Here is a 26,180-nt window from a genome sequence, read left to right as displayed (position 1 = left end):
TGAATATACCACGTGTTTATCCAAAACTTGCTGCCATATTGGATTTTTGGCGGGAATTCAATTATAGGTCTAGATGTTGACATTCCATGATATAATTCGATTATACGTCTAGATAGTGACATGTTAGGGCTCTTCGATAGTTATAAATGATATTTATTGCATTAACGGGACTGTTTAATCATCCACTGAGATTACTAAGTGGTCAAGGGGGTATTTTAAGGGTAGTCACTATACAATGTTAATACATCTATTTCCCATCTTTCTTTCAAGCTTAAAATGATACATGCTAACGTTAAAATAAGTAGCATGTATATGAATGTTTGTAAATATATCAATGTTTAACTGTTAGGCTTCTTTTCCATGCTTTTATATGTTTATCTGAAGCCATTTGTACATACTCTCATGTGTAATTCATTTCAAAATGTTTGATTGAAAAAAAACACTTTTTATATATCATAATTTTTTTCTTAAGTCTTCGTTATGGTATTTATAAAAACAAATTGCAAATCTTCATGCATCAGATTAAGCCTTGAACAGAACGTCAAATACGTACTTTTCAGACAAGGAAAGTTTTGATGAAAAATTTAATTGACTTTAATCTAAATCATATATTTGAGTAAACGATGTAAGGACTTCATGTCGTCATTTTCTCAGGAGACTGACTTTTGTACGATAAAATACTTAATGTCGCTGTTGAAATATTTCTTTTTTTATATATCTTTTAGTTTTATGTTTGAATTGTAGTTTAATCTTAAAGATTTTTTTGCATTTTTCAGGTTTATTTTTAGATTGTATATTCTGAATCATCTTAATTTTAAAGTCAATCGTTAGTAATGAATATCTTTAGCTTGACAAAAATAACGTTGATGAAATTATTACACTGTATTTAGAAGCATATAATAATAAAGATTCATATCCAAGACTGATTAAATACGAGATCATAAATATCTTCTTGATCTTTGATAGAAAGTTACCTTGTTCAATTTCATCATGTCACAAGAGTTAGCTAATAATAAAACAAAAAAGTGATAAAATTATTTCCATGGAAACACATGCTATTATTTTGCAAATTGTCAGAAAAATAATGTAATTAGAGCTACATACGCATGTAGAGTATATATTTGCATTTTAAGGCCAAATGACAATTATATTCAGTATCAATTACATTGAGATTGGTCAATATACTAACTGAGTAGGAAGCACAAGTTATGTTTATAAACCGATGTCATTATACTCAACAACTAAAGTGCAGCATATCTGTTTTGAACGTAGAAAACTCTATATCAAGAAAAATATAATAACATTAAGTATGAACATGGATATAAAATTGAAAATGGAAATGGGGAATGTGTCAAAGAGACAACAACCCGACCATAAAACAAACAACAAAAGAAGGTCATCAATGGGTCTTCTATGCAGCGAGAAATTCCCGCACCCAGCTGGCCCCTAAACAAATATATACATGTATACTAGTTCAATGATAATGAACGACATACTAAACTCCAAATTATACACAAGAAACTAAAATGAAAAAATAATACAAAACTAATAAAGACCAAAGGCTCCTAACTTTGTTTTTAACGGAAAATGGAAAGAAATAAAATAAAAACATCTTACATTGTTTCGTATGAACATGGACATTTAACTGTATTCGTACATTATTCTAAATGTTCTCTTAAATAAAAAGAATGGGTGAAAAACGATGAATTGAAGAGAATAAACAAATAATAAGAAAATATAAGTCCCTTGCAGGCAGAATTAGTCTACACAACAGAAATGAACAATTCAAATTGCTTAAACTTTTGACCGAATATAAACTGTTTAATACAGTTGAATGGCGACATGCAATAGGCAAATTACTTAGAACAATTTGTCTGTCGTTATTAACAACTGCATGATCCCGAGGAGTCGGGTTTAGTTAATATTTACTGTTGTGAAGGAGCGCAATCATAAGATCTACGTGAAAACTATGCAGTGCATCTCGTAATTTTCTTGTGGGAATTTAAAGGGGGAAAAGGGGGGGGGGTATTTCAAATTACAAAATGACCATTTCAGAATCCAAAGGACTGTTAATTTTGATAGGTCGAACTGGTTACTGAAAATAACGTCAACAATATTTATTGTCAATGTTAAGAACGTTGTTAGCCAGTCACAAACATTAAGTGTTTGTCTTTTTAAAATTTTAACAAAAATGCAATACATTCTGAAAGGGCATTTTTTTCCACCTGATATAAGTTGCGTATTATTTACGTTGCTGAGTATACATTAAAGTATATGAAGTGATGTGTATTGGTTAAACCACCTGGCGTTTTTATAAAAGGATGGATAGAAAGGCAATATGATATTTTGTCAATATTTATAATAGAAATATCCGGCTTAAGATAAAAATCAGAAATGCTAGTTAGAGATTAGAAAGAAATCAATTAATTAAGAATTGGAACTGTAATCTACTTTGGATTAGGATGTCTTCATGAAAAAGAGAATAGTGATTTTATTTTTATTTCTGATGTATCTCTTGTCTTGCAACGTTTTGAGATATTGATACGAGAGTTCTTGCTGTGCTGTGACATTTTAACAAGGAAAAGTTAAACTATTTTCTTTATGATTATATCGTTTTCATGGTTGTACTAAATTTATTAGAAACATCAAACGAATTAACAAATTCCATGACTTAAAAATTGGATCTTTCAGTACATTTGGTGTTTGAAGCTATACATTGTGATTAGAAACTAAATTGACTTGATATAAAAATCTTGTCTCAGATTCCGTACTTATTTCAGGAGCTTCAATTTTGAACGATTTTGAAAGAAATATGATATTATTTATAACATGGAATAATTTAATTGATTTGGAAAGTACCGTTTTTAATATTCGATTACGTTTTGAGCTGTTTTGAAAAAAATACAATTGTGGTGAGTTGAAGACATGCATTTAAAAAGAGAATTTTATTTGAAAATATGCATGCGAATGAATTTTAACACGATGACCAGTTGAAATCATGGACGTTTAAAGATGCCTCCGTTGTAAAATTGTAAAAACATATTCTTATGTACACGTTATTGTTGTGGAAACAAATACTTTGAATTAGTTTTATAATGCAACAATAAATTGGAATGAGAAAAAAATCAGCTGCATGCAAACAGTTAAATTAAAAAAAAATAAAACATAATGCGTCTTAAAATAGATAACCTATATATTCAGCCATGTTTAATACCGTTAACCTTTACATGGAAGATGAATCCATACAAAGTAACATATGTTACAAAAAACTGTGGAAAATGAAATAAAATCCATAGTATTGTTTAGAATTCTTTAAATGGAGATATATTAGCTTGGTGTTTTGAAACATTATTGTGCATCCATCTGCATAATCCATGATATATATATATATATATATATGTGTGATAGGCTTTGACAACTTTGTTCGGGAAAGATGTCCAGTTGAGTGACAAAATGCGTGTGCTGAGATAACGTTTGAAGTAGATTTGTTTAAAAGAGGTAAAGGGATCAAATTGAAAGATGTTTTACATAAGGATTTAAACAAACCAAAATAAGAACAGGAGTGAGCGTGACCTACAAAGCGCCCTCTGTTGGAGACGATGACAGGAGGGCACTATCATCATCATCATGGATCTGGTGTAATAGGAAAATACTCTGTGTAAGTATAAATGATGCAAAATTAGAACATACCAAGGTCAAACGCTAAAGCAAGGCAAATAGATCGTATCATTATTCACTTTTTATTTAAAATAATGTGATGATAGATCTTTGTTTGAAAGTAACTTTCAAAAGTTGAAGGTCACAATTATCAAAAAGGTGAAGGTCATAAACAGTTCACGAAAGGGGAAAGTTCTGAGGTCACAACATGCTTGGTGATAAGTCTGGACTAGGGGTTATGGCTGTGTGGAATGAAAGAAAGGGGAAGCTATGAAATCTGTTACAAATAAAATGTTTCTAATGATCTTCGAAGTACACTTCTCTGAAGCTTATATGTTCTTGAAGCATGAAACTACATCTCTTCTCTACAAAATTTTGAATGAATATAGTATACTTTTTTGTGTTTATCTGCTTCTATAAAAAAAAATAATGATTTTTTCAATGTACCGTTTATTCTTTAACTTTCGCTTACTGGGTTTTACTTTTGTACTTTTACAACTTATATATATTGAAACGTGATAAAAAGTTTGTCCGAAGTAAAATCAAATAAACAGCTGATCTTAGCTTGTCACTGTTGGTCCGTCTACAGCTTGAGACAGTGACATGCTGAGATTATATAACCTTCACACCTGCTTCTCTACTCTTACCGAGTTCATAGCGTGTTTACGCCGTCATTGTCTCTGAAACTTCCATAGTCACTTCCGTAGTTTTATTGAATTTCATGCGTCAATATCAGTCATAATTTAATCAGCTTCGTTTAGACCAGCGGTTAATTAATTTGTGCGGAAATTGTGTCAGTGTTTTAGTTCTATTTCAGATACTTAAGTTTTGAAACAGTCTAGGGAATTTTATCGATATAGTTGAACCATCCAATGTTTTAACCATGTCTTTCTATTTGATTTATTTGAAATTATCGAGTGATACAAGAACTTTGGTTTGTTTCTTGAGTTAGTTTGTATTAAGGAATAATGTCAGCCAAGTTTACTTAAGCATTAATTATTATATTGTATTTATTGTTCAACTACTGACTCAATCTAAATACTAATGACTCAGTAACTTCAATTGACTATGTCTCTGATTCAAAGCAAATATAACATATGAAAAGTCACGAATCCTATCGATGGCTTAAAGTTCTTTTTGTATACTCTTATGACAGATAGGCGAAAGATACATGTACCAAAGGGATATTCAAACGAATATTACATACATAAAGCTCTATAGCGGCCTCTCTATAAGTCCATGGCGAATTTGTTATTCATTTTCCTTGCATTCATTTCCTTTACATAACGATGTGCTCTGTATGGCCTTTTGAATTGAAATAAGATTAGCAAATCAAATTGGATTAGCCAGGACGGTCTTTATTATTATACGAAAGTGGACATAAGCGGGTGCATTTTGTCGTCTGAAAGTAACTTTATATGAGAACTGAAAATTGATTAACCTTTCTGTATGAAAGGTCTTTCTGCAAGCCATGCAGCTTAACATCCGGCGAAGTATCCAAATACATTTGCAATTCTAAATCACGTGACCTCTAACAAAGTTTCACTAGATCTCTAGAACGCACTCTAATAATTTACAAAACCAATTTTAAATTATAATTTGAACGGAAAGTTAATTTGATTTATTTATTAAGTTGTTACTATATTTGCAAATATCTATTTATTTATAACACAGAATTTTAATATATCAAGTTAATAACAAATTAATATCGCTTACACAATTTTGTAACAGCATGTAGCAGTTGATTTAGAAGCAGCACTGGTTGGGTTTTTAAGTAAAGTTTTATATAAGAAAATTAAATCGATCGTTATTTTAGTTATCATATGAATAGTATCGGGGGCTTCAGCTGAATTATATGGATACTTTTTGTTCAGAAACTGTGAAATGGCTGTGTTCTGCCAGTGTCTGTTTGTCTGTTACTATAATAGTCTGTTAAAATTTGACTTGTGTGCATTGCATTCATGTTAATCGTATCAGATTTATATAGGAATGATTTGGATATGGTTATGATATCATTTCTCCCGTCGTAAAATATTATAGTATCTTTTTTGTCAAACATTTCATTATTGCGATTGTTCAATACCTTTTCTACGTGTTTTTTTGAAATATTTAGATTTTTATTAAAAAAAAATAATCATAAATATAGTTGATTTAAGAAAACTGAGCCACAAGCAACATTGATATAAACGTTATATTTAGCTGTAGTTATAAAAAGAGGAGATGAAAAAACTCATTTAACAATGTTAAAGATACTACGTTTATAAATTGCTAGACGTGCGATTCGTCTACACTTCATGACTTAGACGCACCATGTAGTGCATGGAACTTGCAAAAAGGCAGTTTGGTATTTAAAACAAAACGCAAATTCTCTAAAAGTTGTACCAAAATTGGATAGAGACATACTACAAATATGCATAGTAAACCCTTAACATATCAAATGGTTTTAAAGAGATATATAAGCATCAAGTCCTCGAAATTAAAAGGTTGCTAAATGTATAGAACTGGGGCATGCTGGCGAATAATAAACGAAAAGCTGATGTTCCATGGCATCCAGTCAAAATCCAAAACAACAAATACCCAAAATATTTTTTTACAGTTTATTTTCTTAACAAAAAACCTATCTATCTACAAGTAAACATTTTAACATACATTTAGATCGTTAATGCGAGCAGCATATGGATGTAGAAGGTAGAAAACATGTAACTTTACATCAGCTGTTTATTACTGTTCAAAACATAAATGTTTTGGTAAATTTATGGGAAGTTAATTACAAAATCAATATTTCTTTATGAATCAGACAGAAAAAATATTAGTTTAGACATAGTAATGGTTTATGTGAAATAATAAAGAAATCTGTGTGTAATTACAAAACAACAAATACACACAAATATATTGAAAATCTTTAGAAAAGGGGGAATGTGCTCCATGCAGATATTTGAAATTTGAGTTTTATGATTTGCCGATTCAAACCTCGCAAATATTTTTTTAAAAAGCATATTTGAAATTCGAAGTATATATTTATATATATTATGGTTTGCTGATCCAAACCTTGCAAATATATTTTTAATGCATATTTGAAATTCGAAGTTTTATGGTTTGCTGATTCAAACCTTGCAAAGTATGTCAATGTATCTACTGTGGATACCTATAATAAGTAAGTCATTGAGTAAATAAGTACAGCCTCAGCCTGTTTCACTTATGATTCGACGAAAGCCGTTGTATAATATTCCACGATAAATTAACACAAACAATTTTATTCCAAGCGCGATGTATATCAAAGTAAATAAAACAAATCAGAGGTCTGATAAAATGCACGAAAATTTATACTTAGAATAGATTATAAATGCGAAAAAAACACATCAATGCAGTGCAATTTTAAAACAAAATACAGTAGTACTGTCTGCTAGAGAAACAGCTATCACGAAATATCCAAGAGGAATTTTAGTAATTTGACTGCAATAAATCAATTGATTAAGACAAAGAACCAACACTCCACCTTTAAATTACTTGATTATCTAAGTGCAAATATATTAGTTGATAAATACCCATTATAGTGCTTGACTTTGTTAAATACATTGGATTTTCATTTGAAGCTTATTTACGAGAAATGTTTGCACTCGGTTTACATACAATTTAACTATCTACTTAAGATTCTTTAAGCTTGTTTCACTGTTAACTAGATCTTCCCAACAAATGTCTCGAAAGTTGTTACTCCTTTCGGTGTTGTTTGTCGTTGTCTTTTCTTTCCCGCCGTTTTTTTTAAAGATCTAAATTTCACTGTCATACCTTGGTTCAAGGGGTATGGGGAGGGTTGATTGAATTACAGTACATATACATGTATTATGCAGAGATTTTTTTACAAAATCCCACTCATGAAGCGTCTGATCTTGCCTTGTTAGTCATCCAAAAAAATATTCTTTTTCCAAATTTGTGGATCTGCATCTGTGTGTTGAGTTCATTCAAACAAAAAGCAAAATTAATATTGATTCTATTACAAGCTTTGTTTGTACATTTTCATCTTTGATAACTCTATGATGACCGAACCCCTTCAAATCCCTCCCGCCTCATGACCTTACAGATCCTCTGTTTGTTGAATTCTAGTTTTTTGATTTAGTAATAGGCGGGTTTTTGATTCCTCATCTCTGTTTTCATTTAAACAGAATATATAATGTTTCATCTTTCATGAACTTGCAATTATCAGATAATTTTCTCCTTAAAAAAACCGAATCTCTGTTGCATCATAGATCTCTTATCAGGAAGGTGAGAAAGGTATTCGAACACCCACTGACAGCCATGATGCAATCAGAGGATTATATGCAAGGAGCTCTAATCAAATACCGAAAAGCAGATAAATATGAATAAATATAACGTACATAGTATGATCTAATTATTGTACGGCCAGCTGTTGTAACGTTGAATCAACAGATATATTATGGGATGGTGTATTCTTAGCTAATGTTTAGTCTGATATGAATAACTTTTGTTTATCACTTGTTTGGAGAAAGCTGGACACTTCTTCTTTATTTATTTGTGGTGAGTGGACATATTACTTGGTTGGATAATGTTTATGCTGTATGGCTTCGTTTTATTTTAGTATAAATTTTAAGAGAAGTTCTGTATACAAGTATTTTTATATACACTTTATATATACAATGTATCTCTTAACAATATAATTTGAAAACAAGTATTCGGATAATCTAACCTGAGGATACAGCATATATGTAAATGGATTATATTTCGATTTGTATCTAGACATAATATTGCTTGGATAATGCTTATATATACTGTATAAGTTCGGTTTTTTTTTTAGTAAAATTTTTGAGAGAAGTTCTGCATAAAAGTATTTTATACACTTTATATATATCTCTTAACATTACAATGTGTAAACATGTCTGAGGATAATCGAACGTACCTTGCTTGGATTAACATATGAATCTGACCTCGATTTGTTTCTTGATTTAATAAATTTACTTTATTTACAATGTCCACAAAATCAAATAACTTTTATGAATTTTATGTGGTTGTTTTGTTTTGGGTATCATACATTTATGTTTTATAGAACATATCTTTCAGGACCCTGTCTTGATATGTTTCTATAAAGAACCAATTGATTAAGTTCATTTGTATACAGAAAATGGTCTTCTCTTTATCCAGCAAAATGAACATTTGACAAAATGAATAGGACTACAACCCAACAATTTGACTCATTAAAGCAAGTCGTCTCGAGGTCAATATCTGGTATCATAGAGTCGAGTCTATGAAAGTTTCAAATACACTGCATTACCAAAAACTGATATTATTATAAATTTCGAAAACAAACCAACTTTTTAGTCACAAATAATAGTAACGACAACATAGAAGCCTCAGACACAACACAAGTAAAGTTAAATATATTATACAACATCAGTGGCGGATCCAGAGGGGGGGGGTTCCGGGGGTGCGCACCCCTCCTTTATTTTTGCCGATCAATGCATTTGTATCGGGACATATGTTTTGCACCCCCCTTTGCCCTGGGTTAGCACCCCCCCTTTCGAAAATTCCTGCATCCACCCCTGCAACATGACACCATAATATTGTTTTCCCAATTATATTACATAATATGATTATACATTTGCAACACATGTTTTATGTTAATTTGAAGGGGGAAATCATTGTATCATGGAAGCATGGAAGTATTGTCAATATACTACATTACTTTCATGATGAAAGTAAAATATGATAATTGTTATCACTTCAGTTGTTGTATTATCTAACATGTTTAGTTATTTGATTATCGAATATTTTATTTCGAAAGTTTTATATATATCACATGTATATATAAATACGTTTAAATTTTCATCTTTTTTAATGTTTCTTCATACACTTTCCATATATGCAAAAACAAAAGTTGTAGAACGTTCCAAATTCTCAGCATTTCTAAAACACAGTGGTTGAGTCATCTTGGCAGTATGCTATGTGTAGAATTAGATATAATTAACCTAATGTTACGAGGGAAAGTACTTTGAAGTTGTTTACCCTCAGAATGACTTGTTTTGTATTTAATGTCTACTAAATGACATACTTCTGACATGCATGTGCATTCTCATTGATAGCAAGTGAACACAGCGATGGTGTCATAACCTTTACGTTTTATAGTTACTGCACATTTCACGGTAAAGAAAAGTATAAGAAACAAAGTTGACATTATTGATCTTTTAGAGTTTATTTGGTGCTGATGAGGTGCTCAATTAACTAACTTTTTTAGAATTGATCTTTTAAAGTTTTGAGATCGTCTGTATGTGTGATCCAGTTTGCTGAACTAGTATACATCATTATTTAGGAACCAACTGAAGTCTGCGTCTGAGTATGTGTTTTACTGCTGTGTTAAGAGTAAATTTAAGAATTGAAAGACTCACTGGGATGTGTTCTGCTCTTTGCTCTTATTGATGTCCCTTGGACTCATTCTCTGTTTAAATAATTCATTAAGGAAAACTGGACTCTAAATGAGTGGTCCTTATAGATCATTGTTAATCAATGACTGTAAACAATAAAGCTTGAGGGTCTTAGAGCGACCACACAGTATTGTTCGCCGAACGCGGCGAGTCAAGATGGACTATATTTTGATAAAGGTGCGTCCGAAAGGCTCCATATCTTTAAATAATTATCTCCTGAATACCTGAACGAAGTGATGCATTATAAAAAATGTTTCTGGTCAGTTGACTACCATGCTTTAATAATTATCCCATTAATAAGAAATATACGGTACCACATGCGTATTGTTTACATAATCTTATGGTTTGTTTATGTCTTAGATGTACCGACACAATCGGACAGGTCTTATTACACGTACTTATGTGTTATACATGTATTGTCTCTGACAGAAGCTTGGATGGAGGCATGGAATATTGAATAGCTTATATACAAATGTAGTGTCAAAATTCTGAACATCATGTAAGCTTTGTAATAATTTATTTTGGATATTCTTTGAAAAGGTACTTAAACACTCAAAGTTACAGAAAGGTAAATGTTAGAACCTGTCAAATTAAGTAAGCAGTCAAACCTCTCTTTTTCCAAGAAATGCCTCCTTTTTTTTTGTGGCAATTTTCCCTATCAATGAAACCGTTTTGTATTATCCTGTATACTTTTAATCACTTATTGCACAATCAGGAATGTTACTAAGCTCAATGATTATGCAAAAATATGTGACTCAATGAAACTGAGATTACAATTATTGAATAGTGAATCTTGAGAAAGATTCATCCATATATTGTACATTGTGAATTTAGTTTTATAATATTATATCCATATAGAAAAAAAAGAAAAGGAAAAAAAAACGAACAATGAAAATGCGCTGTTAGTGTTACCGAATTTGAACTCCATTTTTAAAAATACAGATTTTGCATGGTGAAAAAAATATTCGCTGACTCAATACACGGCCTGTGTTTGATACTTTTAAAGAATGTTTCGTTATCATATTAATTAAATGTTCTATATGTCTTTTAGGGTGGACAGTAGTATTAGGTCGGTTGGGAGAGTTGTAACATTATCATATATATTTACCAAATATTCTTTATTTTTCAGGATGGACAGTATTATTGGGTCGGTTGGGAGAGTTGCCAACGTTAAAGTCCGTAACGACGATGACATTGTTGATAGACTAAATCATTTCTATACGACTGGAATATTGATTATATTTACTGTAGTAGTTTCCGCTCGGCAATATGTCGGCGATCCCATTAGGTGCTGGTGCCCTGCAGAATTTCCTGGTACCCATGTCGATTATACAAACAATTTATGTTGGATAAAAGACACTTATTATATTCCAATGGAATCTCAAGTTCCATCACTAGAGCATATGCATCTCCGAAAAGAAAAGGAAATTAACTATTACCAATGGGTACCAGTTATGCTCCTCATTCAAGCCTTATTATTTTATTTACCTTGTATAATCTGGCGGATTTTGAATGGACATTCTGGTATAAATGTGGATCGAATAGTAAGCTTGGCAAGCGATGCAATGATGGAAAGCCCAGAAAACAGAGCCAGGAGTCTCAAATATCTGGTGAGACATTTGGATCGTTGCCTTGACAATCAAAGAGAAACGAGACATGCGTGTTGTGTTAAATTAAGGCACATCCTGTCTGCAAATTTAAATTTGCTGTGCGGAAGAAAGTATGGAAATTTTCTAGTAGCTGTGTACTTTCTGATGAAAATTCTGTATATCATGAATGCAATTGGACAACTTTTTCTATTAAATGAATTTTTAGGATCTAATTACAAGGTTTATGGATTTGAAGTGCTGCAAGAACTAACGGAGGGAAAGGAATGGTCAGGTTCACATAGGTTTCCCAAAGTAACAATGTGTGACTTCCGGATCCGGCAAATTACAAATCTTCAGCACTACAGCGTTCAATGTGTTCTTCCGATCAATATTTTCAATGAGAAGATTTATATATTTATGTGGTTTTGGTTAGTGTTTGTATCTATATGCACGTGTGTAAATTTTGTAATGTGGTTCTGGTACATGCTTTTTCCATCGACAAGAATTCATTTTGTTAAAAAGTTTCTAAAACTTATGGAACGGATCACTACTGGTCCTGAAAGGAAACTTGTAGGTAGATTTGTGTTAGATTATTTACGACATGACGGTGTATTTACATTGCGACTCATTGGAAAAAATTCTAGTGAGATAGTTGTAGCAGAAATAGTAGCCGGCTTATGGGATATTTATCGCAGCAAAAAGTCAATACAGATCCGAACTAACATAACTGGACATGATCTAAATGTTATAGAAGGGGAAGATGTGTGACTAGGCCGAAATGGCACCGGAACCGGAAGTATGCGCAAGGATATTATTGACACAGAGATAGCAGAGGAAGTATGTGCATCAACGGTATAAATTCGAATTTGGAAATATAGTTCCAAATTTTGATAGCACAAATTCGGTGTCATTGATGGCCAAATCGTGTGGGGTTGTGGAAAAGAAGAAAAAAACTAAGAATCATTCCAGTTAACAGAATGTTGATGAATTTCCGAAAATCAAAAACACAAAAATCGTTTCATGAGTACCAAAAAGTACATAATGCATAATAATTACTATTCAAAACAGATACTTTTCATGGTATATGGGATGATATATTTTTAACATGTTATAAAGCCATTGCAGGTCAAGCAAACTAGAATGAGTTTAGATAATAAATTGAAAGGTATATGAACAAGGAACAGTCAGTTTGTTGTAATAGTTGAAACACTGGGTTTCTATGAGGATTTCAAGTTCGACATGATTTGAATTGATTTGTAATTGTTATTTCTTTAAACAGTAATTATGAATTTAATCTTAGTTTTTTCCAAATAGTATATGTGTTAAGGAAATGCAAAATTTAAGAACAAGAAATACAATATAGAAAAAATAGAATATGAAATAGACTGCAATCTGTCGTAATTTCATGAAGGGTAGCATACAATTAAGGTGGTACCTAGCACTACAGGGAGATAACTCTATAAAATCAGCAGAACGTTTAAATGACGTTGTGTTCAGAAGGGAATATTAAGCTTCTCAATGATCAAAATAAGTGTTTGTCCAACTGTTATATAACCAGTGTAATTTTTCTGATTAAACGGTTGGTTCAAATTTTGTGAAATTTTTATATTTTTGTCAAAGGGTCAAAGTCAATACTTTGTCAAAATTTAAGAAAATTAAACGAGCCAAATTAATTTTAGTTAAAGTGTTTATAGGTCCCACCTTAAGGAGCAATCATTTAATCTCTAAAGGGGGAGGGGATATAATTGATATGTTGTTAGTTTTCAACGCTATCAATCAAATTATTTTGTTAAAAATTTAACAAAGGAAAGTCTGGATTTAGAATATATATTGTCCTCTGCTTAGACAGGATATTTTTTTCATCAATTTGGGAATCAAAATGGTTGTTAGGAAAACATACGTGCATTTTCAGCTATATATACCAGTGATTATGAGAGATATGATAAGAATGCCAAAAGCAAATGTCAAATTTTATAGCCTTATTTTGAAGATATGCAATTATAGAATCATGAATTAAGACTGCACTTGTGTACATAAACCATGCAATTATAAATCATGTTTTTCACGACACGTGCATGCATATACCATGTAGTTAGAATCATGTCTTTTCACGACACTTGTGTACATGTACTGTACCATGTTATTATACAATTGTATCTTTTCACGTCACTTGTGTACCATAAGAACGTTCGTTTGGAACTCTTTATGTTCTTTTTAAGACGGCTTAATTGCTATGCGTTCTTTCCAAATTTCTGTTAGTCTTTATATTGGTAGATAATATTGTAAGGAGGGTTTATTATAACGATTATTATGGGTTGAAAGATGTTCGCTAGATTTGTTTTCGGCATTTTTGTCAGTCATTCGGAATCCTCTGGTTTCATATATTCGGTACAATTAAAAATATGCCCGCTTACCCCTACTTTTCTTTTCATAATTTTCGTTTATGCAGTTTTAAAATCTTTAATTTGAAATCCTATAAACCCTTGCGATTTCCTTAGAATTTAGAAAAAAACGTTCACTATCTAATGTTTGAAAAGTCCAGAGAGATTTTTCCCTGTAATTTTTCAATGGATTATATCACAAAAATAAGGGCACGCACTTTTTATATTTTCTGCTTTTTTAGTTTTGTTATGTCATAGATGTAATACATCTATGGTTATGTGTAGTATATCCTCTTAATTTATAACAGCTTTCTAAAAAGCTTGTTATTATGAAATAAAGTAGCGAACATCCTTAGACGGTTGCAATTTGCAACAACTTTAAAATGTAATAATGTTGGTACACAAGTGTTTATGCATATAACATTTTAACATTTTTTTTTTAAGTTGTTTATATTTCATACAAGAAATTTTAATGAAAAACAGACTTGGATGGAGAGTTGTCTAATTGGCACTCATACCAGATCTTCCTACTTCTATGTATAATGATTGTTAAATTAGAAAAAAAGGCATTATAAATTATATGTATTGTTTACTTCTGGTCAGAAGATATGGTAATGTAATATATGTATCCTCTTTAATATTGTTATAATTTGTTGGTAAGGGAGTTAAAATCTTATAACAATTTAATGATTTAGTCTCTAAATGTGTGATAAGAATTTAATGATTTAATCTCTAAATGTGTGATTAAATTCAATGCTGGTGTCTACGCAATTTAATGATTTAATCTCTAAATGTGTGATTAAATTCAATGCGAGTGTCTACGGTAAATTGCTACAGTATCTATGATAAAAAGATGTATCCCTGCCAACATCCGATGTACGGGAAATAGTGACAGATCCAGAAATTATCATAAAGGGGCCTATTGACTGCCAAAGAAGGTTCCCGCTCCAGTCAAACAATAGAAACCGGCTGCCATGATATAGTCATGATCCCCGAAAGATGCGTTAACATGGTTAAACACATACCTTGTACAACAACAATTTTTGCAGTTGTATGTTAAACGCATTGTAAGAAGACATGTATATTTAAAATCAACTGCACATAAACCGTGCGCATGTGTGAATCCTGCTATTTTCTACATGATCTCCAAATGATTCATATCAAAACAAATATATTTAGATACATCAAGCATTTATACAGAACAAAGGCTTGTTTTATAACAACGCCATTCATAGACATACTTTATATTCAATTTCTGTCCATTTTATTATCTTTTCTTTTTAAGCATACATCTTTTTGTAAATAAATCATTCAGTAAAGTGGATATAAAAGGCGGATGCATCCGAAAAGTTATAAAATTTTAAAATCTGACTTGCCGCCCGCTAACACGATCTTCTATCGGAAAGGGAGATAATTTGTATCTATTTTTCTGCTGTTGTTAGTGCTTGAGAAGAGGTGTTGAACAAAAGGCTGTCAGATATTTTGCTTTAAATTTTATTCTTCAATTAATTATAGCACTCGTTATACGACAATACATCTTTTATTGTTCAATGTCGAGGCTCCTAAGCTTTGCGGGTTCCTGGCAAAACCTTCTCTTCTGATGTTGATCTCACGCTATTGGCACTTGGTAGATTAAGCACAGCTTTAAAATATGTAGGAGAACAAATCAGCCCTTATAACGTATTAGTTTTGGATTGGAACTTTGAAAAAGTCTTCTAATCAATATGAAACTAACGTCCATCAACACATGGTTTACTTGATAAAAAAAAGTTTTCTATTTACATGTATTTATTTCATTTCACGGGGGGGGGGGGGGGGGGGGGGGGGGCTTCAAGTAACGTTTTGTCTTGAAAAAAGACTTTCAAAAACAGGGTTTCAATAGAAATATCCAATTTTGTATTTTATATAAGATTGTGTTTTAATTAAACTTCTTATTTCCAATTAAATCATCGGGTCCGTTAAAAGCATTACATGTAGGTTAAACTAAATCACATCATATAGGCGGAGGACAGGATCAGTACAAAGAGGGATAACTCTAATTTGTAATCTTCGTCTTTTTTGTCGTACCTTAGCCATGTCAGTTGCAGATTAAAAAATAAAATTAAATCTAAATTTGCATTTGTCATTGTAATTAAAAATACATGTACAGTCACTCTGTTTTTTCTTAAGGTTTGGAATTTTTTTATTAGATTTTCTACGTTTTCGTTTCTTGGTGAATTATAGATATGACATCCAAGAACAAAATGCAGTTTATTTTGGATCGAATAATGAACGCAGTTTGACAGAGCCTTTTACATCTGAACAGAAGCTCTGCATTTTTGGTCCAACAAAGATGAGTTGGATAAGGATTAGCATTTACAAACTACAATACTACATGTTACCGTTCATATTTATTTGATTAATTTTTATTACCAGAGGTACATATATTTCAATGTATTTATTATTGTTTGTTTAAGTTTATGTTTACTTATTTAGCTGGTTGTGTTTATTGTTTAAATATAGATTTATGTTTATGTTGTTTAGATGAAATTTTGTTATGAAAATACGAGGGTCTGGATGGTGTTAATAGAATAAATAATAATAGACAAATAATTCAGAATGAAATACATTTTTTTTTTAAATAGACAAACAGTTATGGACGAAAAAATAAAGAAGAATGGCTGCTTTAAAAATGAATAGGTAACAACAAACTACTTTTTGATTAAAAATACGGTAAAATGGACTAAAAATTGAACGTATTTAGAAAAAGGACACAAATTTGAAGAAAACAGTAAGGGAAAAAAACTCTTTCCAAACCCTCATATACTGAATGTGATAAAATGTACATTTATAGTATGGAGTTGTGATCTTGTTTGTGATATACGTTATTACTAGTTGTAGTATTGAGTTAATAGAATGTACTTCATCTTTAGCCGTTCAAACTTTTTATAAGTCAAGAATTTATTGTTCGAAACTTCGCTTTGAATGAAGAGTTGGATGCCATAAAGTGTATGAAGAAAGATAACTCTGTTTAAACTATACGTGGTTTGACTAAGACCAACCCAACTTCATATTATTGAGAAAAAAAACAAATAAATGTTACAAATCAAAATAAGTTTTGAAAGGACATATGATACTTCATTTGCACGCAAGTAACAAGGATTATGTTTTAAACATCACCCTTTTTTATATGTTGACCAACTGCCGGTTTTGTTTATATAATTGGGAAAAAAATATTCTCTAAATTTTGTGGGTGCTTTTTATTAAGTCATAACTTGCTTGAAATATTTTAGGAACATCATTCGTCATCTAGCATGCTTCAAATTATGAGCAATTCATTATTTTTGTTTTAATATTACAAGACTGAAAGTCGATTTTTCACTGGTTAAGCATATGCGTTCTAGTTCATCATATACTATCTGGTAGTTTTGGAGGTATATAATTATGTGTGTCGTAGTAACGGGTATAAAATACCCAAGAGATAATTTTTTATTACATTGATTGTTATTAAAGTATTCATAATATTTGTAATTTATTCACATTTCTGTTATACAGTCACGTATTCCTATTTCATGTTTTGTAAATATATATATATATCAAATGTCCTACTTGTTGCCAGATGACAATTTGAATACAATATTTATTTAAAATCTTCTGGTTTTCTTTTAATTTCCATAAAAGAGAGACACAATTTACCAAAGCGATATTCAAATGCGTTAGTCGAAAACACACTGACATGTTAATCCCGCCTTAATCTGTATATACATGTATGGACCTGTCACAAGTCAAGAGCCTGTAATTCTAAGGTTGTCGTTATGTTATGTTATATATTTGCATTTCGTTATTTTTTTTGTACATAACTAAGGCTGTTAGTTTTCGCTTTTAATTGTTTATATTTGTCGTTTTGTGGTGTTTTATGGCTGACTATGCGGTATTGTCTTTGCTCCATGTTGAATGACTAAGGTGACCCATTATGGCAGATGTTCATTTTTTTGTTATTTGGTCTCTAGTGAAGAGTTGTCTCAATGGAAAAAACGACAAACAACAGTACACAAAACTCACATAGAAAACATAAGATCAAGCAACACAACCTGGGAGTGTTTTCATGAACTCTTGAACGACACGCACATCGTGCCCCATATGTGACTCCCATCGTGTAAAAACAAGTGAAAAAAAACCAGGGTGTTGGGTCGGGAGGTCACATTTAAAATTTTGAAAATGTCATCAAGCAAATGAACAAATGCATTGACATCATTGAAGTAAGAATTGATGACATCACGTGGACGAGAAAGACAAGTATGGTATCAGCTCTATTCAAAATATTTTTTATAGAAATGTGGGTGGACTGCCAATGGAGACAACTTTGAAATAGAAGTTTCAATTGGAAAAAATATTCTGAAATATTTTTTGTATCATTTTATTTTGAGGTACAATTCAAAGGAACTTCCGTATCCATCATAGTAATATGAGTCCTAGGAGTATACAATAAAAACATCATTTTATATATCAAAACTATATAAACTACCCGACTATGCACGCACGAAGCTTCGTGTACTTTCAAAAACTTAACCCCCTAATAGGTCAGTCGTTATATTCATCATACTTCTATTCAAGAACCATTTTTAGTTGTGAAGAAGCTCTAGCTGGTGTTTTTCTTTTGGTAATACCCGTGAAATAAAAGTATCTTAAAACTTACATAAACGTGTAAGTCAGCCTCTGGATCTCCATTAACAAAGAAATTCAAATGATATAAGAGAAGCAACAGATGTCAAAGGGATATTATATAAATAACATATAGCTGAGAGGGTGATAGAGCAGGTTGTTACCCCGAGAAAACATTGTTAACCGTGGCGAAGCCAAGCTGGGGTAACAATCTGCGCTACCACACTTTCAGCTACAATGTATGTGTCATTTACTTTTTTATACTGGGGCCGTCTTCACGAAGCTATCATATCTTAGGTTATGTCTTATGATCTTCTTTTGACTATCCTAGGACATATCTCAAACCTCGTCTCGAAGCTGTCTAAGGATGATCTTAGCAAAGATATCATAAACCTGTCGCAAGTTTTTTTTAATTTTAAAATATAAACATTGATTTACGGAAAAAAATCAAGAAAATGAAGAATATCTTTACAATAAATGACTATTTACAGTTAACGTATTAATCAATATAATTAGATAATTTGCATAAATGTTATAAAAAAATTAATATAAAAAAATAGTGTGGTTTATATAAATATACTTATGATAATCCTAAGACCATCGTAAGACACTTCTCGTGTAGTCCCAACTTTATGACCAACTTTAAGAGATTTGCTAATTTAGGACCACATTGTGAAACCCACATAGGACTATGATATGTCATAAGACTATCCTAAGACATGGCTTAGTCCTAAGACAACTTCGTGAAACTGGGCCCTGAATGCTATGACAGTTGCAAATGAAAAGTTATAGACTATGACGTCATTTACAAAACAATCGTCTTTATTTAGTATAGCGCATAGACGATAAAAGCGTCTCCATGAAGGAAATCAAGAAGGGTATAAAAACAGTATTTGCCATGTGATAGAGTAAAAAAACTAGAGGCTCTAAAGAGCCTGTGTCGCTCACCTTGGTCTATGTGCATATTAAACAAAGGACACAAATGGATTCATGACAAAATTGTATTTTGGTGATGGTGATGTGTTTGAAGTTCTTACTTTATTGAACGTTCTTGCTTCTTACAATTATATCTATAATGAACCTTGGCCATTAGTAACAGAGAAAAATATTTGGTAAAAATTTACATAAATTTACCGAATTAATGAAAATTGTTAAAAATTGACTATAAAGGGCAATAACTCCTTAAGGGGTCAATTGACCATTTAGGTCATGTTGACTTATTTGTAGATCTTACTTTGCTGAACATTATTGCTGTTTACAGTTTATCTCTATCTATAATAGTATTCAAGATAATAACCAAAAACGGCAAAATTTCTTTAAAAATTACCAATTGGAGGGCAGCAAGCCAACAACCGATTGTCCAATTCATCTGAAAATTTCAGGGCAGATAGATATTGACCTGATAAACATTTTTATCCCATGTCAAATTTCCTCAAAATGCTTTGGTTTTTGAGTTATAAGCCAAAAACTGCATTTTACCCCTATGTTCTATTTTTAGCCGTGGCGGCCATCTTGGTTGGTTGACGGGGTCACGCCACACATTTTTTAAACTAGATACCCCAAAGATGATTGTGGCCAAGTTTGGATTAATTTGGCTCAGTAGTTTCAGAGGAGAAGATTTTTGTAAAAGATTACTTAGATTTATGAAAAATGGTTAAAAATTGACTATAAAGGGCAATAACTCCTAAAGGGGTCAACTGACCATTTTGGTCATGTTGACTTATTTGTAAATCTAACTTTGCTGAAAATTTTTACTGTTTACAGTTTATCTCTATCTATAATAATATTCAAGATAATAACCAAAAACATAAAAATTTCCTCAAAATTACCAATTCAGGGGCAGCAACCCAACAACAGGTTAACCGATTCATCTGAAAATTTCAGGGCAGGTAGATCTTGACCTGATTAACATTTTTACCCCATGTCAAATTTCCTCTAAATGCTTTGGTTTTTGAGTTATAAGCCAAAAACTGCATTTTACCCCTATGTTCTATTTTTAGCCGTGGCGGCCATCTTGGTTGGATGACCGGGTCACGCCACACATTTTTTAAACTAGATACCCCAATGATGATTGTGGCCAAGTTTGGTTTGATTTGGCCCAGTAGTTTCAGAGGAGAAGATTTTTGTAAAAGATAACGCCGGACGACGGACGACAGACGACGGACGACGGACGACGGACGACGGACGCCGGACGCCAAGTGATGAGAAAAGCTCACTTGGCCCTTTGGGCCAGGTGAGCTAAAAAACGACCGTGCAAGGCTGTATAGCCATTCAAGGTCGATAAAAACTTCCATTTGTTAAAAGAGTAAATTGTCTTCCTCGTATCAACCAATCAACATCTTGCATTTTGTTTGACTGTATGATAATCACAATTATTTTCTTATTCGTGCCCTCAAACGCAAATAAAGTATTTATGAACAAAAACTCAAACACATATCTATGAGAAACAGCTCGCCTAGACAAGTGCAGCAAAGTTTTATTATCAAATAATTCAACTGTCCTCAAATCACTTTGCCAGCACACTAAGACCGCTGCAGCATACATGGCTTACAAACATATCTACAATGAGAAATAATGAAATAGAATCTTTCATATCACAAAAACATAATTTCATAATGTTCTTTTTAACATCTGCAGAAAAGCATAATGCATTTACAATATTATAAGCTTTTACAAAAACATGTACACAGGGGGAGGGGGTGGGGAAAACTTCACTGCACTAAGACTGAGCTTCGAATGGTCAAGCTATGATAATGTATTTTCAATGTTAACTTTTACCGCCACTGACCAGTCCGTGCTATCATACAAAGAACTGTAAACTCTTAACTTTGTTAAGGTGACTTATTGTTATGCTAAAATAATTTAAATATTATTGTAAACATAAACACATGTTCCCAATATACCAACAAAGCCATGTGCTATCGATAGTTAATAAATACATTTATTAGTACAAAATAAACTGACAACGCCATTGCAAAAGGTTCAGTACCATTAAAACGTTTAATCCCGCTACACAAATGTTTGCACCTGTCCTATAAGTCAGGAATCTGATGTACAATAGTTTTTATTATGTAATTTATACGTGTTTCTCGTTTCTTGTATTTTTTTATATAGATTAGACCGTCGGTTTTCCCGTTTGAATGGTTTTACACTAGTAATTTTGGGGCCCTTTATACATGTAGCTTGTTGTTCGGGGTTAGCCAATGCTTTACTTTTTTAAATTGTTATTTGGATGGAAAGTTGTCTCGTTGGCACTCACACCACATCTTCCTGTATCTATGAAATAAGCAAACAACAGTATACGAAACACAAAATAAAAAACTTGAACATCACGACCCAACCAAAATTCGGATCTACATGTACTCGAACGGGATCATCTATGCAGGCTCATCAGTACAAGTATAAGATATATATGCAAATACACTATATCATAAATAAATGCATACATACTGTAACGTGTACACCAGGTAAGCGTGTCTGTTTCTATTCTAGAATGAGTACGTTACCAGTTTGATACTGGATCCAAAATTGCTCTATTTACAAAACATATTACAAATAATCTTTATTTAAATATTAACTTCAATGAACCAAAATATGTACAACTGCTCTTTGCAATCTTTAATAAAATATCTATAAACTATTCTACTAAAATTGAAATTATAGACACCGGTACAAATTTGTACTCTTACAAATTTGTCCTCCTGGTACAATAATGTACCCTACAAGTTTACGCACTTGTCTTTGTTCCGTTGGTACAATTATGTACTTTGCAAGGTGGTCACACAGACTCACACTTGTCCTATACGGTACAATACGATTCCGCTTGTAAATGTTCAAGTCCGTATTTATAACAGGCACCAACCTGTTTTTTATTACACTTAGTTATATTACACAATAACTAATATATAAGAGACAGCGATCTCGAATATCTACGTACCGTACTTCAGGTCTTCGTCTTCAAACGTATGACAATCGACCCTGAGCTAGGAATCTCTCCTATTTATATATCCAGATGGTAGCTGTACCATTCTTGAGGGAGGGATGTTCTAACAAAGTGCCTCACTACTTGTATCTGAGTTTCCTAAGGAACACCCCTTTACATTGAACCAGACCCAAAGTTTACCCGCGAAACATCTTACTCTTTTCTATGTTTATTAAAGTATCATATAAATATATAAAATAAGGCTTCTGCCAAACAGTTACCAAATGTAAACAATTTAATCATAGATACAAAATCATCACAATACATACATAAAACACAAATAACTGATAAATAATACATTCGAGAAGAATAATGATCTATATTAAGTATTTGTAACTTATAACATGAAAAAAAATTACAAAGATAAAAATATTAAAAAATTTAAATAAGACAACTATACTGACTATGAGCTGATTCGGGACAGGAATACGAACTTGCGGCGGGGTTAAACTAGCTTTTGTGGATCCCAAACTCACCCTATATTGTTTAATCTCGATCAGTAGATTAATCAACAAACTGCACACACCAATAAACAGACAGTACAGAAAAACACACAACTTTTGAATAACGCTAAATTCACACGCAATTGTCTCTAAAAAAATACATGTATGCAACCGGGTTGTTTTTGGTCGTATATTAGAATAAAAACATCAGGATCAATGGTACCCTACAATACAAGTACAAATAATCAGTACAAAGAAAGATAACTCTATTAATTCTAGGTGATTAAACCTAAGATACAATACTCAAATATTTTTTACTGGACAACTATTGTTTTCAATGTTTTTGACTTACATATCTATTTACAGAGAAAGTGAACTATGATAAATATTCTTCTCATCTTCAATTAACTTTGAACATATTGTATTCCACCAAACATTCTTCTGATAGTCATTTACATGTCATTCCATTCAAATTGATAACAACATTGAATTAGTACACTTAAAGCAAAGCGTACAGTTACATGACACAATAAGCTTATAAAACAAATATTATAGCCATGCTCAAGACAAATGTTAATCACAAAACACCTACGTTTTTTTTAAATTCTGAATACTGCAGGTTATAAATCAATTCATGGTAAAAAGAAAGGGGGATGAACACATGTGCTAAGGAATGATACGTTACTCCGTCGAAGCTGGGGTGTGAACACAGGTTCCCTGGAATGGTGAGTAATTCTGTCGAAGCTTGGGTGTCGGTAAACACAGGTTCCCTTGAATGGCTTTTAATTTCAGTGACGCCGGAGTCGAATACATATTCTCTGGAATGGTAAGTAATTCCTGTGAAGCCGGGAATGAACAGAGGTTCTTTGAAATGGTTAGTTATTCCAAAGAAGCCGGGAATTAACAGATGTTCTCTGGAATGGTAAGTTATTCCTGTGAAGACGGAAGGGGGGAGGGGGTTAAACACGGGTGCTTTGAAATGGTTAGTTATTCCAATGAAGCCGGGGATGAACACAGGTTCTCTGGAATGGTAAGGTATTCTAGTGAAGACGGAAAGGGACTGAACACGAGTGCTCTGGAATGATAATTAATTCAAATGGAACGCGGGGTGATCACAGGTACTCTGGAATTATGATCATTACAAGTGAAGCCGAGGAACAGAGATGGTAATTCCGATGAAGCCGAGGAACAGAGATGGTAATTCCGATGAAGCCGGTGTCTGAATTAAGGGGCTATGTAATGGTTATTAATTCCGGGGAAGCTGGGGGCAACATAGATACTCTAAATTGGTAAATCATTCAAATGAAGCAAGGTGTGAACACGCACAGGTGCTCTAAGATGGTATCTAATTCCACTGAAGCCGTGGGATTAGACAGCTGTCTGGAAATATTAGTTATTCCAGTGAACCGGGGTTGAACACAGGTGCTCTTTAACTGCAAATTTTTTCATTGAAGTAATATCGAAAAGTGGGGCGAGTGCGCGAGATCTGAATTTTAAAAATATTGTTTTTTGCTTTAACTACAAGTATAATGTACTAAGACTGCACATGTCATTCACCATAGATCGGAAATGATGTGGATGTACGCAATTATAGGAAACGTATTGTCACATTTAACAATGAGAAACAAGTCCTCTCATATGAACACAGGCAATCAAAGATTAGATTGTGGTAAAAATAATAAAGGTATTATGTTCCATCATATTGTGTAAGAGTACGACCATTTAAAGAGGGGGGCTATATTCTGATTCTGAATTTGTTAAAAAATATATTCTGGTCAAGCAGATTGAATTCATTTTTATTCCGAACCTTTATTTTCCTAATACCTTATAGTGTTACATATTTAAAAAAAAAATTTGATTAATAGAGTTGAAAAAAATGACAAAAAAACATTACACCTTTCTTTGAAGTTTAAATGATGCTCCCTAATAAAGTTTTATTTTTATATTTATAGAGAAGACAGAACATTCCATTAGATAAGATAGGTCAAGTAAGTTGTTGGCCAGGTATTCGTCATACTTTAGCAACACAAAACTGTAAACATTAGGACATTATAACCTTTTACATACCATCTACAACGTGTTGTACTGAATTTACACATTTAATTTTTGGTACAGGTGCACCAGGTAAGTGATTTGACCATATGTGTGTGTTGTTGAAAAACATGATACATTATATTATAGTGGTTCTAATTTCTTTGTGTTTTACAATATTGCAACTATCGAAAACAATTTTAGAATTACATATAGTAGCAGCTGGGTGAAACAAACATTTTTTTCTCAGGTTCAAAAACAAATCATATTTTTCGTAAAAAACTGGAAACAAACTTTTTTTTTCAAAAAAAATCCATATCACCCTCCCCAAAAAATCATATAGTTGCTGCCTTAGTTTTCTATACAGTCAATTAAAGTTTGTAATAAAATTAATCATTTAGCAAATGTCGGATTTATCTAAAGCAATATTGAGGAGGCTCGCGGATACAAAAATTTCGGCAAAAAATTAAACATTTGTTCTTTTCATTACAAATTGTATTTTTTACACTTGTCTATTAATTATTACTTTATGATATGGTACAAAAATCAACCAAAACAATCGACTCGGTTTGGACCCAGATGACCTTTAAAATGTTTTTTATCATTGAAAAAGCTCCAAATTATCTCCCTTTGGTGCACCAATTTCATGCTAACTTTATTAGCAACGCCACGTGCAAGTGCCGCCTTAGTTTCTAGGGATGATTTTTCATCTCAAGCAAGTACCATGATATGAAAACAAATTTTTTTTTTTATCACAAAAAAAGATCACAGGAAAATGCATAAAATATCGATAATTAAAACTTTAATTCCAAAGTAATGGCCCCACAACGGACAGGCTCCGCGTATTTAGAACAATGAACAGAATTTATACAAATACAAAAGAATAATGTCTAGTGAAAGAATTAATTTTTAGAGTAAATATTTTAATGTATTGCCATTGATATAATCTAAATCATAAAAATATGCTAAGTTTTAAAATTATGTAACATATTATAATAGTCTCTCATGATTCTTTACGAATTGGA

General features: G+C 32.0%; 1 protein-coding gene across 5 annotated transcripts in view; it reads left to right on the top strand.

Moving 5' to 3' along the window:
• The window catches only part of LOC134700101 (innexin unc-9-like), a 160,136-nt gene extending 144,281 nt beyond the window's left edge, over positions 1 to 15,855 (top strand). The window contains exons 1-2 of one of the 5 annotated variants that reach the window (XM_063561474.1): positions 8,068 to 8,190; positions 11,218 to 15,855. In XM_063561474.1, the coding sequence (XP_063417544.1) occupies positions 11,219 to 12,445 (1,227 nt within the window). In that variant the 5' untranslated portion in view covers positions 8,068 to 8,190; position 11,218 and the 3' untranslated portion in view covers positions 12,446 to 15,855. Of the gene's footprint in view, positions 1 to 8,067; positions 8,191 to 10,470; positions 10,657 to 11,217 lie in introns of those variants that run through there. The other 4 variants (XM_063561470.1, XM_063561472.1, XM_063561473.1 and 1 more) reach the window with 4 other exon arrangements.
• Positions 15,856 to 26,180: the final 10,325 nt, after the last annotated feature.

This window comes from Mytilus trossulus, unplaced genomic scaffold (genome assembly GCF_036588685.1).
Source record: "Mytilus trossulus isolate FHL-02 unplaced genomic scaffold, PNRI_Mtr1.1.1.hap1 h1tg000122l__unscaffolded, whole genome shotgun sequence".
Lineage (NCBI taxonomy): Eukaryota > Metazoa > Mollusca > Bivalvia > Mytilida > Mytilidae > Mytilus > Mytilus trossulus.
This window is presented reverse-complemented; position numbering and strand designations above follow the sequence as displayed.